Source organism: Antechinus flavipes, chromosome 4 (assembly GCF_016432865.1).
Source record: "Antechinus flavipes isolate AdamAnt ecotype Samford, QLD, Australia chromosome 4, AdamAnt_v2, whole genome shotgun sequence".
NCBI classification, from domain to species: Eukaryota; Metazoa; Chordata; class Mammalia; order Dasyuromorphia; family Dasyuridae; genus Antechinus; species Antechinus flavipes.
This window is the reverse complement of record NC_067401.1, coordinates 25,446,622-25,466,746: the sequence shown is the minus strand read 5'-3', so window position 1 is coordinate 25,466,746 and position 20,125 is coordinate 25,446,622. Positions and strand designations below refer to the sequence as shown.

The 20,125-nt window shown below is 41.6% G+C and overlaps 1 protein-coding gene across 1 annotated transcript; it reads right to left on the bottom strand.

The window, feature by feature from the left end:
- Positions 1-254: 254 nt before the first annotated feature.
- EXO5 (exonuclease 5) lies at positions 255-19,409 on the bottom strand. Its single transcript, XM_051992123.1, is given in 7 exon segments — positions 255-1,595; positions 3,868-4,158; positions 8,528-8,700; positions 11,078-11,182; positions 14,485-14,685; positions 14,688-14,752; positions 18,826-19,409. Coding segments are annotated over 7 exon segments (1,203 nt in total). The 5' UTR covers positions 19,014-19,409; the 3' UTR covers positions 255-1,415.
- Between the last annotated feature and the right edge of the window lie 716 nt (positions 19,410-20,125).

Sequence of the window (20,125 nt, the reverse complement as noted above, 5' to 3'; positions counted from 1 at the left end):
AGGGGAGGGGATGAAGGGAAGGGGGGGAATTGGAACACAAGGTTTTGTAAGTAAAAAATTATCCTTGCATATGTTTTGAAAATAAAAAACTTCAATAAATAAATAACTTTTTAAAAATTCTTGATAACTTAAAAAAATAAAAAATAAAGCAATGTGTGTTAAAAATAAACTTATTGAAAATCAAAAAATGAAATCTTTGCTATTATTATAATAATGATTTAGTGAGAAATAATTCATATTTGTAAAGCATTTAGTCAGTGCCTCTTCCCTCTTTTTCTACCATTATCAAGCAGGAAGAATAACCCTTGCCCCATCTTCCTTCTACAATCAAAGGATCTGATTCAGAACTGAAAAATAAAATGCTTCTAAGGCAAGGTGAAGAATTTCATTCATTATGGCACTCCAGGGGGTGAGGGAACCACTGAGCTGCTTAAAAAGGGGAGAAACGATCCAGAAATCAGGCCTGTGGGTGTTGAAATAAATGAGAGTCAAGGAAAAAAGAAAAGGAGGGAAAGAAGAAGAAAGAATGAAGAAAGAAAGAAAGTTGAGGAAGGAAGGCAGGAGAGAGGGACGTAAGAGGAAGCAAGAGAAGGAGGGAGGCAGGTAGGAAGGAAGGCAGGAAGGATGAGGAAGGCAGGCAGGCAGGCAGGAAGGAAGGAAGCACAAAATGAAGGCTATCTAATTCTAATGATGAAGCTTCATCCTAAAGAAGAAATCCCCTCCCCCCTTTCTTCAGGGAAGGGGCTGGAAGTGGATTTGACCATCTTGGTCAATGTGTTCCCATCCATTTTTTTCTTCTTTACTCTTGGTTACAAAGGGTAGTTCTCTGGGGGAAGGGAGATGAAGGTGTCAAGAACACAAAGGACAGCAATCAGTTTTTATGAAAGAAAAATCCATTGCAGAAGGGCCAAGACAGCCTGCTGCCTTGGCCCCAAGGCTGTCCCCTATCTGCAGTGTCCCATGGAGGAGAGCTGGCTCTTGGCTGTAGCCCTGCTGCTGACCTGGCGTGTGACCTTGGGACAACTGGTTACTGGGAAGCCACAGACTCTCCTGCTTTGGAAAACTCAAAGAATGGGAGAGCAGGATTTTCTTTAAGAAAAAGAAGGGACAATGGCTGCTCAGCCCGCCGTCCCAGAAAGCCCTGGGCAGTCCCTGTGCAGCCCCTTCCAGGACCTCTCCAGGATGAGGGCAGCAGAATTCTAGTCAGGGAACCAGACCCTTCCTCCACATGCATCGCTGAGAAAAAGGGGATTCTGTGTTTCTCTGAGGCCCAGGAAATCAGGCAGTGTTGTAGCTGCAAAATGAGCACATTCCCAGAGTGCTCCCCTGTCAACCGCTCCCATGGGGTTCTTGGTCAGGGACACCTGGGACTCCTCCTGGCCTGGAGGAAGCTGGCTCCGCTGGGTCTTCCAGCCTCACTGGGTCACCTTGGCACGCTGTCCCTGAGACAAAGTCCTTGGGCCACCGCCTTGCCTCCATTCGCAGATGGCAGCGTAGTCGCACATGCGGCACTTCCACGCCTCCTTCGCGGTCACTCCCTGGGGCTCCCTGAGTCCTGTCCAGTACTCGAGGTGGTGTCGAAGCTTGTCCCTCACCTGCAGGGAAAAACCGAGGGAGGTGAGACGTAGGTGGCCCCGGGTCTGTGCGGTCCCCAGGATCCTAATTACAGAAGGTGCTATCGAGGCTGTCTAGTCCAGCTCCCTGCCCCCATTTTACATAGGAGGAAACTGAGTCCCAGAAACACTCGATAATTTGGCCAATGTCACACTGGCAGTACATCAGAGACAAGTTCCCATTCTGGAATGGCTGGTGAAGGGGAAACTTCCCTTTCTATAACAAGAGACAAAAAGAAAAAGGAGAGAAACAGAGATAGACAGAGAGACAGGAGCTTTGGAACCAGGAAAGTCTGTATTCAAATCAGGACTGACAGAATCTGCTTGAGTGACCGTTTAGCCTGACCGGGACCCAGACAAACCTTTAAAGCAACATGTTATAGGCAGGTTCTCAACAGGCGTCTATGGAGGGAATCTTCCCCACCAGGAATTCCCAAGACAAATATAATCACACATCTGAAGCTGCCCAATCAATTGTTTTCTCTTCCTGGTAGAGAAATGGTACAGAATGTTGCATGCACAGTCAGAAAGAGTCCCCACATCAGTCGGTTTTAACTATCTTCCTCTGTTAAAAAAAAAAAAAAGGGAGGAAGATTATTCGGGGAGGTTCCTTAATCAGGAGTAATAACAAAAAACCAAAAGGGATTCACAAAACTTGTTTTTTTTTTTTTTGTTGTTTGTTTTTAAAGAAGGGGAAGGAAGAGAAACATGGACTAGCATAATAGTCTCTACCTTCTTTTAATTCTGAAAGTACAGAGACCAGTCTGCACAATTTGCTATGAAATTATATGCCACATGCCATTCTGTGGGCATGGGTTTGTCTCCCCGGATAATGAATGGGTAGCTTGAGGGTCTGAGTGGAAAACTTGGATTCAGGAAGACCTCAGTATCAATGCTCATTCACTTACTGACTGGGGGATCTTGGGCTAGTAACATTGGCTCTCCGAGCCTTAGTTTTCCCATCTGTAAGATACGGATGGTGAATCATCAGAGAAGCAAGTGCTTCACAAACCTTATTTTCTTCCCTTTGTTTCCCTTTCTTTCTCCCCTACTGCACCCAGAATCCAACACAGAAGAGAGCAAGAAAGGGAAAAGGACCCACATGTGCAAAAATGTTTGTGGCAGCCCTCTTGGCAGTGGCTGCCCATCATGGCTGAATAAATTATGGTATATGAATGTTATGGGATATTATTGTTCCATAAGAAACAATCAGCAGGATGATTTTAGAGGGGCCTGGAGAGACTTTCGTGAACTGATGCTAAATGGATATGGAAGACTGTATGTGTGATCAGATTTAGTCAACATTTTAGCCTTGGTGATCTGCCTTTAGTCTTTCTTCTTTGTTACAAAGGATGCTCAATGCAGAGGAGAAGAGGGAAGGATATATTTGGAAATAAAAATGATGCAAAAATAAGATAATAATTTTAAAAATATTTTTTAGCTTGAATTGAGTTTAGTTTTTCTACAATTAATCAAGAAGCAGTTATTAAGCACCTATTGTGTTCCATGCACTGTACAATGTGCTGGGGTTCCAAAACATAGAATGAAACAGACCCCATTCTCAAGGATCTTCTATTCTATCAGAGGAGACAATATGTATATCAAACAGTTGATGAATCAACCAGCATTTATTAAATACCTATGGTGTCAGGTACTCTACAAGGCAATGGGGATACTAATACAAAGAATGAAACAACCCCTACTCTATCAGGAGAGGCAACATATACTTCAATCAATCAATAACTCAACAAGCATTTATTAAGTACCCACTATGTGCCAGGTTCTATGCTAAATACATGGGGTACCAAAAAAAAAAGGAAAAACCTATAAGAATATACAGAAGGAATATGAAATAAATATAAGGTAATTAGGCCAGCAACTACAGGAATCAGGGAAGGCTTCATGAAGAAGGTGGTCCTTGAGGTGAATTTTGGAGGAAGTGAAGAGGAAGAGATGAGGAAGGGAAGATATGGCCAGTGCAGAGGTAAGAGATGGAGTGCTATGTATTAATAAGAGGCTGATCCCCTTGCTGATCCCTCACACATTCCCAATCTTTGGACACCCCATTCCGCCTTTCCCCTCTGCTATCCTGTCTAACCTCAGTGGACTTTTAATTATCCTATCTCAGTTCAGAGGGTTCAGGTCCCTATGGTGACTGCAGCTGAGGGAGATCTGGGGAGAGTAAGGAATGGGCCCGGCCCAACTCGGACGGTACCAGAGCTGCTGCTCTCCACCCAGCTCCACTCCTGCTCACCTGCTTCTCCTCACAGACAACCATCTCTGTGCCCAACACGGTGCTGGTCTCCTGATGGCTGTACTCTATCTTCAGAGAGTCAATGACCGGAAGGTCGGACAGCGTCAACGACAAGAAAGTCAGCTCCAGGAGATCTCCGAAGGATTTCACACGGAAGCCCCCCTGCCGGGCGTGGCTCTGCACCTGGCGCCCCAGCAGCAGCTCTGGGGAAAGCTTCATGTGGTGAACCAGGCTGGCAGACGTCACCTTTCCCTGCACCATGGCATCGAAGATGCATTTATAGAGGCTGACCTAAGGAAGAGAAGGCATGGTGAAGGTAAACAACCAGACTCAACCCCCAAACCCCGTTGGGTAATTATCAGCACTGAACGGCTCCAGGTTAACACCGGAAAACTTTTTATCCTAAACAGATCACTTACCATTTCCAAAGTTCCTTAAATGCTGCTACATTGAATTAAAAACATTTTGAGCCTCAGTTTCCCAATCTGTAAAATAAGTATAACAAATATCCCCTACCTTACAAGGTTGCTGTGAGGGAGAGATCTTTTGTCAATTCAATTCAAACTGGGCATTTATTTAAGCACCTACCATGTGCCAAAGACTGCGGATACAAAGTCAAAAGACCAGCAGCTCCTGCCCTCAAGCAGCTTAGTCTGCTTGGACGATAAAACATGGACACAGATAAGAAAATATACTATATATCCCAAGTAAATGTAAAGTCATCTCTCAAAGGAGGAAAGAGCTAACAACTGGGGAGAAGGAGGGAGAAGGCGTGGGTGCAGAAAGGAAATAAGAAAACATCTGAAAGAGGTGGTACCTCAACCACAAGTTGGGCTTTGAATGGAAGCTTGAGATCCTAAGAGGCAAAGATGGAAAGGAAGGCATTCCAAATATAGGGGAACAATTTTTTACGCCAGAAACAGCAAAGGGACTGGTTGTTGGAAAAGAGAATGCATAAGGGAGAATAATGTGAAATAAGGGCTGGATAGAAAGGGTTTGGGGTCAGGTCAGCTGACACTTACTAGCTGGGTGACCTCGGGCAAGTCACTTGAGCTCTATGTGCCTCAGTTTCCTCATCTGTAAAATGAGCTGGCAAACCACTTTCTTTGCCAGGAAAACCCCAAATGGGACCACAAAGAGTGAGACATGATTGAAACGACTGAACAACAAGAATATAAAGTAAATCTGGGAAGGCAGGCTGGCGTCAGACCTTGAGGGGCTTTAAATATTAAACAGAGGAGTTTGTATTTTATTTCAGAGATGGACTTGAGATTCTTCGCCAAGAGAGTGACCTGTGCTTTAGAAAGATTATTTTGGGAGCAGTGAAGCCATCGATGAATATGAATCATTATCATGAACAAAGACTAAAAGCCTATTTTCCCCTCTAGGAGGGAGTCAGAGCAGAATGACCAAAGTCAGCTTTGAAATGTCTCTTTTAGCTGCCATTCTAATCTAGGTTATCATTAACTCAGTGTGCTTAGGACACCCTTTGGAAACCCCTAATGACTTGACTGATGGATTCTGGCTGTGCTCTCTAGCTGGCTTCCCACTCTGGACTAATCCAACAAATGTCCAAACCGGAGCCTTCTCCATTATCCTAATCTATATCTGGCCACTAGGCCCAGATGGCTCCGGAGAAAAAAAATAAAATGTTAAGAACATCAAGAAGGAAGGACAAACAACAGCCATACATTGGCCATCCTCTGACCTGGTACCCTCGGACAGACCCATCAAGTCTACAGACCAAACCCTGGGTACTTAACCCATTCATTCAGCTCTGGAACTCCCACCCAAGCACCCGTGCTGTCTTGACTGATGAGTGCTTCCCTTGGCCCACAATGTCATCCTTCAATTTACAATTACCTTCTTGCTGTTAGTTCTGCTGAGGTGGGCTTACTAAATTTCTGTCTACTTCCCTTTCCTACTTTCCCTGTCCAACTCTTACGCAACTGCCAAGTCAGTACTGCCATTGCAACACCCCTCCTCCAGAAGTCTGGTTTTCCCCATTAGAATTTAAACTTCCTGAGGACAGGGACTGCTTTCTTATTGGTATCCCCCTCAGGTATAACATTATATTCTTAGGGTATTATAGACATTCTGCAAGTGACCTTAATTTTTTTTTACTTAGTTTTTTTTAAAAATTGTTTTCTTTGTTTCTGGCTATCCATGTATATTAACTTTTAAAATACATATTTCATCATAAATCATATTGGGAGAGAAAAATCAGAACGAAACAGGAAAAACCACGAGAGAAAAAAAACAGGGAAAAAAGTGAATATATCACATATTGATTTACATTCAATCTCCATAGTTCTCTTTCTGGATGCAGATGGTGTTTTCCATCATAAAGTTCATTGGGATTGCCTCAGATCACTGAACTGCTGAGAAGAATCAAGACCTTCATAGTTGATCACAGCCTGACCTTAGTTTTATGTATCATTTCCCCAAATTACAGGATCAAATCTTGGACAAAAGAAGAGTTCTGCCTTTTTTCTTTTTGTATCTCCAACATATAGTGTTGGGGACATCATCAATACTTAGCAAATGTTTTTTTTTTTTTTTTTTTCATTCCCTCCATTCATTCATTCACAGTAAATTTCATTCTAGACTCTCATTTTCATTAAGTTTGTTTCTTGGGGTAGCTAGGTGGGGTGCAATAGTTGGAGCATTTGCCAGCTCATTTTACAGATGAGGAAACTGAGGCACATAGAGCTCAATCAGAAAGATCTGGTTCAAATATGGCCTCAGAAACTTACTAGCTCTGTGTGACCTGGGCAACCCACTTAACCCTGATTGCCTCTGTTTCTTCATTTTATAGACTTGTATCTTATCTACAATGAAATGTTTTTTCCATTGCCATTCTTTGGGTCTTCTTGGATTGCCTAATTCATTTATATTCAAAGTTTTGACCAAAGTTTGTTTTCTTCCCTTTCCTTCTTATATATTGATTTTTAATTTTTGGTATTATTGGGTTAGGGACTGATTTTTATTCCCTTCCTTCCTTTGAGGCTATTATTTGCTTCCACTGATTTTTAATCTCTTTCCTTCTTTTGAGGCTGTTATTTGTCCACACAGATTTTATCTTATTCTCCCATAGTATTCATTCTTGTTGAGAGTTTAAAGAAAAGACTCTCCCTAGACTCTGGACTGGGTGGGGGCCATCTCCTACACTAGCCTCATCCTTATCTCCTATTTTCCCACTCCCTAAACCAAACATTTCTCCCAGTGATTCTTTCCACCAGATAAAGATCTACACATGTGAGGGTCATAAGGTTTAGTCCACAAAAGAGTCATTCAGCTTTTCCCCCCTCATCTCCTCCCAATTCTTTAAGTTGTCTTTGATGCTTCTCCTTTGTTCTTCCTTTTAACTTACAACTCAAGTTGTTTAAATAATCTATAAAGATAAGATTTGGCAATTTAGCCTTTTCTTGATAAGTTCACATCCATCTTTCTGCTGTGGTGGAGTTGTTTTGTGGTGATCTAACTTGGGAATTTGGGGGTAGATACTGGAGTGGTCTGCCATTTCCTTCTTCAGTTCATTTTACAGATGAGGAAACTGAGACAGAGTTAAGTGACTTGCCCAGGGTCACACAGCTAGTATGCATCAGAGGCTGGATTTGAACTCAGGAAGATTCTTGCTTGGCACTTTATGCATTACAGCGCCCTCTAGCTGCCCTTCTATTTTTCTAGTGTTTGCCTTTTTTAGACTATTTGCAAACCAAATATGAAATTCATTTTAGTGGGTGGGTTTTTCCTTATTTTAAGAATGCCTCAATTGTGTCTCTTTTGTTAACTTTCATTCTTCAGCTTTGAAGAAGTTATTTTGGTTCCTTTGCCTTTAGAGTTTCTCCAAGACTCCAAAATAAACCTGCGTGATTCAAATCTAGGTTCCTTTGCAGCTCTAGCTCTTTCTTGGCTACTTATAAAATAAGTTGTTTTTTGAGTGAATGATGAATGAAAAAGCATTTACAAATTCCCTATTATGCATCTGTCATAGGTACAAATATATGCAAATATAACACAAATGTGCAAATATAGAAAATGCAAATATAAGTAAACAATTTTTGCCTTTGAGGAATTCATATTCTAATAAGAGAAAACAATGCAGAAAAGGCAGGAGAAAAGGGAGAACATAACCAATTGGAAGGATTGGCAGGGGTTGAGTACTAGCATGTAGGACTCAGGATCCCCAAGACAGAATCTAAGTTCCAAAGGAGGGGTAGGAAGAGGATGGGCAGAACTCAGGCAACAGGGTTTGGAAATAACTGGGAACTGGAATTATGACATTTCGCTATTATATAAGGAGATTTCATGTCTAGAGTACATATGTATAAATTAGATTATATATAGTTAGATATATATGTATTCTCGGGAAATATACAAACCGACAGTGTATAGATACACTTATACAAATAGTGAATATATATACATAGAGGATATAAATATAGTATATGTATAACTATATATTCTAAAAAAATTCTACAATATAGTTAAATATATACTTTTGTTTATGTTATATATGTTATCTTATAGTTACATATTATTATATTATACATCGTTAAATATATAGTACATATTATAGTACATATGTGCATATATATACACACACATATACACACATATATACTGTGTACACATTTATATGTTCTGCCACACACACCTGGAAACGGTCTTTCTCCTTCTGAGCCTCCAATGGCATCATGGGTCGCTTGCGAGTTTTCAACTCAGCCAGTTCCAGTTCCCCCTTTGAAGTGTAATGTAACTCATCGATCACCCCAACCAGGAACACCCCTTCTATTTCCCCAAAGACTGGGAACTCCCGGATTGTCCCACCTGTCAGAGAACAGAACGTAACATCACTCCCAGGTAATCCATTCATTTCCCCATCCCCCCACTCTGGTTTGAGGCTTCCCTGCTTCCAAACAGAGATCAACCCCCCCCCCCCGAAAAAAAAAAAAAGACAGAGGGAAGTATCCTTAGAGTCCAATGCCTCATCATATAAGTAGCATTCCCTGTTTTCTTCTAAATAATAATTTGGAAACATGGGACAAAAGTAGGGATGGTTTCTTGGAGTTGGGGCAGGGGGAGAATTTCTATAGTGAAAAGGTAAGTAGCCATCAATTGAAGAATGGTTAAACAAATTAGGATGGAATGGAACACAATAATGAAATGGAACAGAATATGAAGAATACAGAAAAGCAGAGGGAAGCTTCAACTTTTGGTACTATGCCAGATACATATCAGGGGTTTATAAATGCGTTTTCATTCATCACTCATTCAAAAACAACTTATTTTGCAAGTATCCAGGAGAAAGAACTAGAGCTATAAAGAACCCAGATTTGAATCATTCAATTTTGGAGTCTCGGAGAAATTCTAAAGGCAAAGGAACCAAAATAACTTCTGCAAAGCTGAGAATAATCATCAACACAAAGAAATGAACATTTAACAAAAGAGACATAGTTGAGGCATTCTTAAAATAAGGAAAAACCCACATATGAACTGATACAAATTAAATAGGGAGAACCAGGAAAGCAAAATATCAATAACTATGATCATGTAAATAGAAAGAACAATCATTTTTTAAAAATTGAAACTGAATGTTGTGTAGTTACACTGTCTCATTGGGGCAAAGTATTAATTAATTTTGCTCAACTGGCTCTTATCCCCCCTCTTTGTTATTATTTGTTTCATGGGATGGCTTTCAGGTGAGGAAAAGGAAGGGATATTTTTGGAAATGAAAGTGATATAAAGCACCCTTACTACCTAAATCAATACAATTTTAATAAAACAAGAGAAAAGACAGACGGGGCCTCAGTAGGTACCTTCCAATCACAAGTAACAATCCAAAGGCCTTAGCATCTTCATTAAGTGATCTATTTCTCATTATTGGAGAAAATAATGACTAAATTGAGAAAATAAATTTCTTATTCCCTTTGACCTGCCCTAGGGTCCCACTCCTGGGTTAAACACTCCCAATGGGTTCAATGACAGAAAGAAAGGATCCATTCATATCAAAATATTCTAGCAGCATTATTTGTATGTATATGCATGTATACATATACATATATATGAAATTTACTGCAAATATTTTTCCCAGTTACCTGCTTTTTTTCTCATTTTATCTGTATTGATTTGATTTGTGAAAAACTTCTTACTTTAATGCAATCAAAATTGTCCATTTCTTTTCTGAAATCTTCTCTATTTCTCCTTTGGTTACATATACCTTCCCTATCCATAGAGGGAGAAGATCGCTCCCATTTCTATGTAGATCTGTAAGACTTCCTGAATTTAGGTACAAAAGCACAGAGTACGAGGAGTCAGTGACATCTTGGGTTTCACATATGTTCCTAACTAGTGTCCACCTTGGTAAATTTGGAGGCAGGGTAGCAATGCCTAATTAAATCAATTCTGAATGCTTGCCTATTGGAGCAAACTAGGTGACACAAGGGATAGAGCTCTAGGTTTGAGGTCAGGAAGATCTGAGTTAAAATCCAGCCTCAGATACTAATTGTGTGACTCTAGATAAGTCATTTAACCTCCGTCTACCTCAGTTTTCTCATCTGTAAAATGGGAATAATAATAGCATCTATTTCCCAAGGTTGTGGTGGAGCTCAATGAGGTTATAATTGTAAAGGGCTTGGAACAAAGCAGGCACTGTATAAATGTTAACTACTGCTGTATCATCATTATTATTATTTTCTTTATTATTACTGAAGAGTTTTCCCATACAATTCTTTTCTAGTAAATGTTAGATTCTTCAAGTGTCTACCTCAGTCCCCACCCCAAATCTGACCCACTGGAATGGTCTGAGTTATGCCTGGGCCAGAACAGCTGTGTTCCATAGTACTTCCTCTGCAAAAGAAGGAGCGGGGAGGGAGGGTTCATCTTATTGCTTTAGGGGAGGGGCAGTCATTAAAATTACAAAGCATTCAGTTTCATTTTTTATTTTATTTTTTTGCTCTTTGCATGTACAACCTTGTAGTGGGCAGGTTAATGCCCTTCCTGGTTCTGCTCACTTTGCTCTGCATCAGCTCATTTATGTTTTTCTATTTCTCTCAGAATTCTTCATATTCAGTCTGTTTTTTTTCCTAGCCCATAGATAGAGCTTTAGCAGCTGAAACCAATGCAGCCTAGTCAAAGAAGGGCCGTCCTTCATCTATAGACTCGCTGGCCCCTTCCCGCTCTGATCTGCATTCCCACAGCCCCTCACCTGCTTGCAGGGTGGGTATCATAGAGAGAATGTTCAGCAGCTTCACTGCCCACGTGTCTTCCTTAGTGGAGGTGTGGATGCTTACAAGGTCATGGAGCTCCAGCTCTGAAAGGAGAATCGGGTTAGTGCTGGTTCTGTCCCTCTCTCCTCACAGCAGGAGCCTTACCCCAAACACCTGCTGTCTCTATCTCTCAGTGGCTCTCTGTTTCTCCCTCTCTCTGTCCTTCTCTGGGTCTGTCTCTGTGTCCCCGTCTCTCTCTCTCTCTATGTGTGTCTCTATCTCTCTTTCTCTGTGTGTGTATGTCCCCATCTCTGTGTGTGTCCCCCCATCTCTCTCTGTGGCCTCGTCTCTCTGCATTTCTGTTTCTCTGTGTTCCCATCTCTCTCTGTGTCTGTGTGTGTGTGTGTCTCTGTCTCTGTGTCTATCTGTGTCTTTCTCTCTGCATCCCTGTTTCTCTCTGTTCCCATCTCTCTTTGTGTGTCTCTCTGTGTTTATCTGTGTCTCTGTCTCTCTCTGTGTGTGTCTCTGTCTCTGTGTCTATCTGTGTCTTTCTCTCTGCATCCTTGTTTCTCTGTGTTCCCATCTCTCTCTGTGTGTCTCTGTCTCTGTGTTTATTTCTCTGTATCTCTCTCTTTCTCAGAATGATTACGTTTCCCAGACTTGAGAATGGGAGAAGGTTCAGGAGCCTCTGAATAGACTTGGGAGAGATGAAGCTGAAAAGCCACAGTCTCCACAGAAAAGGCCCCTCCATGGGGCAGAGAGAGTTTATGCAGTCAGGGCCATCCCAGATGGGGTGAGGGCAGTCATTTTCCAGTTGTGTCTGACTTTTTGTGACCCCATCTGGGGCTTTCTTGGCAGAGATCCTGGAGCAGTTGGCCATTCCCTTCTTCAGTTCATTTTACAGATGAGGAAACTGAGGCAAACAGAGTGAAGTAACCTGCCCAGGGTCATCCATCTAGGAAGTATCTGAGGCTGGATTTGAATTTAGGATGCTGAGTCTTCCTGACTCTAGACCTGGGGCTTGTGCACTGTGATGCCCCTAAAGGCCTAGGATGAGGACACTCTAAGTGTATTTTTGCCAAAGACCCAGAAGACCCTTCTTGTTGGCCACGCCCTTCACACGTCACACCCCAAGGCATCATCACTCAGTTCTGCTGTGAACAGAGAGACCTTTTCTGCCTATAGAATACTTCATCATCCAGGAAATGAAGGGTCTGGAATTCTAGAAGCTAGATGATTCAATGGATATAGTGCTGGACCTGAGTTCAAATCCAGTCTCAAACAAGTACTAGCTGTGTGATACTTCACCCTGTCTGCCTCAGTTTCTGCTTCTGTGAAATAGGAATAACAGGGGTTTGTAAGGATCAAATAAAATAATATTTGCAAAGTACTTTACAAACTCTAAATAAATGCTGCTGAATGGGGCAGCTAAATGGAACAGTGAATAGGACACCAGCCTGAAGTCAGGAGGACCTGAGTTCAAATCTGACCTCAGACACGTAACACTTCCTGGTTGTGTGACCCTGGGCAAGTCACTTAACCCCAACTGCCTCAGGGGGGGAAAAGAAAAAAAAATGCTAGTGATCTACTGTAATAATACAGGGTGTCCCAAAAGTCTTGGTGCAGTTTAAAAGCTTAAAACTGCACTAAGATTTTTGAGACACCTTGTATTATAAAGCTGAATGTGATAGAGTTCTGCTCAAAGAAGGGATAAATGCCTCTGGGTCATTTTCTACCTTCTCAGAAATGAATGGGTTTCTTGAGAAGGAATCTGGACCTTGAAAGTTGTCCTGAGTGACATGGAGACATTCAATGGCCAGAGAAGAGGACTATTGTTAAGCTCCATGACTTCCTGTCCACTCATGTTGCCTAAGACCTCTGCAGTGAGCCTTATCTAGAACCTTCCTTCCATGCTAACATCATCCAGCTCCTTGTGGTACCTGAGGGAGGCTGCTGGCGGTTCTCTGCCTGTGACATCATAAGGAGATAACCAATCAGAAACACCTGACCCGACTCTGGCCCTGGCCCTTTTTGCATTTCTGAGCTGGTCTGATGCTGGCAGAGACCTCAGTGTCCCAGCCTAGACAGCATGACATCAGCACAGTAAGCTCGGAGGATGGGCCATCCATTGAAGGTGGCCCCCCACGGGCCCATCATTCACCACCTTCCTTCTCTGGCCATTGCCTGAGGGCCATCACACTGCACCAACCCCCTCCTGGGTGACTCCTGCCTCTGGTCACCTCTTATTGGCCTCATTTGAAATCCAATATACTCCTATAATCTAAATTATTGCTCTTAATATGACTGGCCAGTCTTTAAAAATCTCTAACATTCAAAAGTAGGTACAATAAACTGGGTCAAAGGATGGTGACTCAGTCTCCTTGGGCCTCAGTTTCCTCCTCTGTAAAATGAAGTGGCAGGACTAAGGTGACCTCTAAGGTCCCTCCCAGCCAGTTTTAAGACTATAATCTTCTTACATAAGGGACAGCCAACTTTCAAAAGCCTAGAACATAATATTACAGTAGCATATATATAATATATATATATATATATACACACACACATACATACACACATATACTTATATACACAATAATATATATTTATATATACATATATAAATTTATATTTACATTTATGTTTTATATATAACATATATTTTATATGCATGTTTATTTAATTTATAGATACTTATTTATATTTATATATAATCTATATTTACATATATATCTTATATATAAACATATTTATATATATTTACTTATTTATACTTTATATGTAAATATATATTTACAATATAATAATGTGTACAAAGTAACATCAAAATCACCTGAACTATGATGATTTGGAAGGTTGCTAAGGCTCTCAAGAGGCAGGATCAATTTTATAAGCAGTAACCACAAGATGCAAGAGGCAAGATACCTGGATCCCATGTCAACAGTGACGTGTTCTCTCAATGTGGAAAAGAAGACTTGGGTTCAAGTCCCATCTCCCATTGCTTACTACTTATGAGCCATTAGGCAAGTCACTCATCACCTCAATGAAGCTCAGATTCTCCACTGCAGACAGCTAGGGGTAGACAGGCATTCTGAGGTATCCTTGTTTAATCTCTCTCTACCTCAGTTTCCTCATTCATGAAATGAGAATCATAATAGCACTCACCTCATAAGGGTAAGGACCAAGAGATATAATTTATGTAAAGGGGTTAAAGCTTAAAGCACAATATAAATGCTGGCTTTTATGGCAATCACTATAATTATCTATAAAATTAGAGGATTGGATTGACTGGCCTCTGAGTTTCCTTCCAGCTCCAGAACCACGGCCCACTTTTAGGGCCAAATTCTGGGTTTTACTGGAGGCCGGGGTCAGAGGGCAGCATTACAGTTCCTGTGGCTCCCTTTCTTACCTCTGGCCAGGTGGATACTGGATCCGGCATCCAGCACAGCAGCCTTTTCCACCGACTGGAAACCTGGGAGCTCCTTCCTGTACACCATCTGCTGCTCACACCAGCTCTGTGTGGACAGGTCAGTGACCCACAAGTACCTGAGCTGGAACCTCTCCATTGGTGTTGGGACATCTGCCTCTCGCTTCCGTTTCCCCGGCCCTGGGAGTCAGCTTGCTTTCTGGGGTTCCCCAAAGAGCTGCCAGATTGGTTTCCAAGTTCTTCAATATCTCTGAAAATAGACAATGCTGAGCTTTCAGCCATATGGGGTTAGGTGGCACAGTGGAAAGAGCTGTAAGTCAGGAAGCCCTGGATTCAAATTTGGATTTAGAAATTTAGCTGTATTTTTATGTGTTTCAATTTCTTCCTCTGTGAAATGGGGCCAAGAATAGCACTTGAATCTCAAAGCTGTTTTAAGAATCAAAGGAGATAATATCTATAAAGTGCTTAGCACATGGTAGGTATTTAAAAAATACTTCCTCCTTTCCCAAATACCCAAGCTTCCTGGCACCATTCCCAGCTTCAAAGCATGGTGTAACTTAATATTCAATGCTGGGCTGAGAGTCTGGAAAATATGGGTGCCATTCTGACTCTAATATTTGTTATGGACAAGTCACTTAATTGAGCCTCAGTTTCCTTCTTTGTAAAATGGTGATAACTGTTTTTTTCACAGCATGACAAATATGGAAATATGTTTAGAAGAACTGCACATATTTAACCTATATCGGATTGCTTACTGTCTTGGAGAGAGAGGAGAAAAGGAGAAAAATTCGGAATACAAGGTTTTGCAAAGGTGAATGTTGAAAGCTATTTTTACATGTATTTGGACAAATAAAATACTATTTTTTTAAATGTCCAAAAGAATGGTGGTAGAAATACTTGCACTATTAACCTAAAGAGGTTGTTGTGAGAAAAGTACTTGTTAAGTAGGTGTTGGAAGAGACACTCAAATATTTGTTGACCTCTAACCCACAGAGAATGTGATCAGTAATACCCAATCCTCAAAACAGCATTCCCAACAAACTGTCATCTAAATTTGATTTGAAGACTTCCAGGGATGGGGAACTCATTACTTATCATGGCAGTCCATTATACTTTTAAATAGTTCTCACCACTGGGAAGTTTTTCAGATAATGAATCTGAAATCTGGCTTTTTGCAATTTTCCCTCATTGTGATAAATTTTCTTCTCTGGGCCCAGGCAAACTAATTCTATTCTCTCTTGTGCATGACAGTCCTTCAAATATCACTAAACAATGGTCATATCTATTTTAAGGGTTTTGAACCTTTTCTGTGTCATGTACACCCTTGGCAGTCTGGGTAAGCCTATGGGCCCCTTCTCAGAAGGATTACAAAGGAAACCAATTCCTGTATGTGCAAGAATGTTTATGGCAGCCCTTTTTGTAGTGGCCAGAAACTGGAAACTAAGTGGATGCCCATCAATTAGAGAATGGCTGGATAAATTGTGGTATATGAATAACATGGAATATTATTGTTCTGTAAGAAATGACCAATAGGATGATTTCAGAAAGGCCTGGGGAGACTGACAGGAACTGATGTTGAGTGAAATGAGCAGAATCAGGAGATCATTATACACTTCAACAACAATACTATATGATGATCAATTCTGATGGACAGGGCGCTCAACAACAATGAAATGAACCAAATCAGTTCCAATAGAGCAGTAATGAACTGAACCAGCTACAACCAGTGAAAGAACTCTGGGATATGACTATGAACCATTACAAAGAATTCCCTCCCAATCTTTCTATTTTGTCCACCTGCATTTTTGATTTCCTTCGCAGGCTAATTGTACACTATTTCAAAGTCTGATTTTTTTTTGCAGCAAAATAACTGTTTGGACATGTATACATATATTGTATTTAACTTATACATCAACATATTTAACATGTATTGGTCAACTGCCATCTGGGGGAGGGGGTGGGGGAAGGAGGGGAAAAGTTGGAACAAAAGGTTTTGCAATTGTCAATGTTGAAAAATTACCCATGCATATATATCTTGTAAATAAAAAGCTATAATATAATAAAAATAAAAACAAGTTCACAGAACTGAGGTTACTAACAAGTAGCCTAGATTTTATAGAATTCCCCGATCTATCCTTTTTAGAAAACCAGGTTAGTGGAACATGCTCTGTTTGTTGTTGATGAAGCCATGCTGGTTCTTCCTGAAAACCAGTTCTTTGTCTTAAGGGTTCACAAATCTTATTCTTTTGTCAAGACCAACCAAGCCAAATTCATTGGACTATAGAGTAGACAATCTACCTTTCTCTCTTTTTTTCCAAACCAAGACATCTATTTATTTCCCATTCTGAAACCACAACTCTTCTGATTCCCCCATAACTTTAGTTGTTTTGTCTTATATTCAAATTAATTTTTAAAAAGAAGATCTGTCTTCTCTCCCTCCAACCTCTGTGAAGACCGAGTTAGCACCCTGGATACCTTAGAATCAGCTGGAGTCAAGATAAGCAAAAGTCCTTGTTCTTTATTCTTGGTCTTTAGGGATAGAAGTGAATTGGATGGGCGCAGGATCTCCATGACCTCTCCTCTTCATCTCTTGAGCAAAATGTGACTCTGGCTAGTCTTACTCCACAATTGGAATCCCTCCTACAATTCTCTGTATACACCAATTATCGAGTCAGCACAGAATAGTGGGAAGGGCCATTTTCCAAGCATATGCTAATAGAGTATTGTCCAATCCGAATCCCTTGTACGACCTCAGTGCATCAACTCAAGAGTTTCAGCCCTTTACAAACCTCTGCCCTCCAAAATTAGAAAGAAAGAAAAACAAAACTCCAATTACAAACATATAGAGCCAGCCAAAACAAACTCAACTGGCCATATCCAAAAAATATCTCTATCTGCACTGAATCCATCAGGAGGTGGGTGGGCTATTTCATCTTCAATCTGGCATTGTGGCTGCTTTTTGTGACAGAGTTCCTAAGTCTTTTAAAGTGGATTGTCTTTACAAGGTTGCTGCTACTAGTTACAAGGTTGCTGCTACTGGTTACAAGGTTGCTATTACTGGTTACAAGATTACTGTTACTGTTACAAGATTGCTAAACTGTTCTCCTGGTTCTGCTCACTTCACTTTGCATCAATTTACACAGGTCTTCCCCAGGGGTTTCTGGAACCAACCCCTTTGTCATTTCTTATAGCACAATAGTAGTCATGATCAGACACTATACCCAATAAGTCATTCCCCATTTGATGGGCATCCCCTCAATTTCTAATTCTTTGTCAACACAAAGAGTATTGCTATAAATATATACATATATATATATACATACACACATATAGATACATATTATATATATGTATGTGTGTGTGTATATATCTTTTTCCTCTGTATTTGAACTTTTGTGGATGTAGGCCTAATAAAGCCACTACTTAAAAAAAAAAAAAGTTTTATTAATGTTTTTGCTTTTATGTTACATTCATGTCTAAATATATCTTTTCTGCCTTCTCTCCCCAGAAAGTCTTACCTAGGAACAAGATTAAACACCAGTTCCTTTGAGCCGGAAGGGATCTGCATATTTTACAGATGCAGAAATCGAAGTCAAAAGAAATGAATGCGATTTGCTCAAGATCACGCAGGAAGTAGCAAGTAGCAGAATTTCATTCTGAACTCAAGAGACCTCTGATTGAAAATCCAAGAACCCAGCAAAATCCACCAAGGTATAGCCTTTTCACATTTCACACTTGTAGCTCCCCACCACTTAAAGGAGTCCCCGCTATTTTTAAGGGATGGGCATTTTCCACTTCTTTCAGGAACCTGATGACTTGAAGCCACTGAGGGTCAGAGTAAGCCCTATTCTCTTACCTTCCATGTGTATAGAGACAGAAGGAGAGAGAAGCAGGAGCAAAGGAGAAAGACTGAGGACAGAGATAGGGAGGGAGGGAAGGAGGGAGAAAAGGAGGAAAGGAAAGAGGGAGGGAGAGACAGAGATAGAAACAGAGAGAAATGGGGGCGGGAGAAGAATGATGGAGGTGGGGATAGAGGAGGGTAGGAGAGGATCATATAGGAGGAGGGAGACAGGCGGAGAGAAACAGACAGACAGATGGACACAGAGACAGGTGGGGAGCGCGAGCTCGAGGATCGCTTCGAAGCCCCTGTTCTTCGCCTGCCTCTCAGATTAGCGCATCCTCTGGCCCGAAGGGCTGCAGGTGAGTGGGTAGCGGGTCCGCTCCCTCCAGGTGAGGGATGCACTCGCCTCCCCGGCCCCCGGGGCTTTGAAGCCTCGCTCCCTCCTCCCTTCCCGCTCCGATCGCTCCCGCATCACCTCTCACCTTAGCTCCGAAAAGTCGGGGAACTCCGAGTCGCTCAAATCCGCAAAATCGGCGTCCTCGGCGGCCCCGGACTCCCGCCCAGGCCCGGCCATGGCCCTGCTCCAGCTGCGGAAGGGGCGGGCAGAGCCCGGCCCCGCCTCCTGGCCCTGCAGCCTCCGCTGGGGAACCCCTCCTCTCGCGTCATCCATCCTTCCCCGCCCTCCTCCTGGGCCAGTTGCATCCCACTATCTGCCCCTTGCTAGGCGGGCGCCGGACCTCCTCCGGGAACTTGGAGCCCTCAAGGTCGCAGGTTTAAATCCTCACATCAAGACAAAGCAACAAGCGTTCTTCTCTGTTGTTGCAAATTTATAATAGCTTTTTTATTTTTCCAAATACAAGCAAAAATAGCTTTCAACATCCACCCTTGCAAAACCTTGTGTTCCAAATTTTTCTTCCTCCCTCCCCTCCACCCCCTTCCCCTAAACGGCAAGAAATCCTATCTAGGTTAAACATGTGTGATTCTTCTAAACATATTTCCATATTAGTAATGCTGTGCGAGAAAAATCAGGTCAAAAGGAAAAACAAGAGAAAAAACAAAAAAACAAAAACAAGCAAACAACAACAAAAGTGAGAATACTCTGCTTTGATCCACATTCAGTCTCCAAAGTTAGTCCTCTCTGGATCCGGATGGCTCTCTCCATCACAAGCCTATTGGAATTACCTTGAATCATCTCATTGTTGAAAAGAGCCAAGTCCATCACAAAAAGAAGCATTTATTAAGTGTCTGTACTATGCCAGGCTCTATGTTGGGAACTCAAAGACAGATAAAGCCCAATCATACACACAAGAAACTTACTGTCTGAAGCTTTATATCTGAGTGGCTTAGTCGGACCCTTCCCCTGGAAATGGTCTCTTCAAACTACCTCTAGAATAGTATCTATCTTCCAAGTACTTATTTCCCAAAGTGGTTGTAAGGACCAAATGCAGTAATGAGTTTGATGGGCTTATATATATGTCAATTAGGATTTATCAAGCTGTAGGGAAAGTGAGGAATCCCAATAAGTCTCAGGCATGCCTTTGTGTAAATTTATTTGCTGAAAACTTTGGAAGGCTTCCTTAACATCTAATAAATCTCAGGAGGTATTGGGAGGACTGGCCATCTTCCTGGAGCCTTGGTTAATGAACATCCTTAATGGTAGACCTGTGTTTGCCCTGAAAACCTGGCTAGTTCCTGGAGTAAAGATAGTCCTTCTAAAGGAATAAAAATAAATATTATTTTAATGAACCTCTTTGTACCTGAGGGGGGCTGTTCTATCTCAAG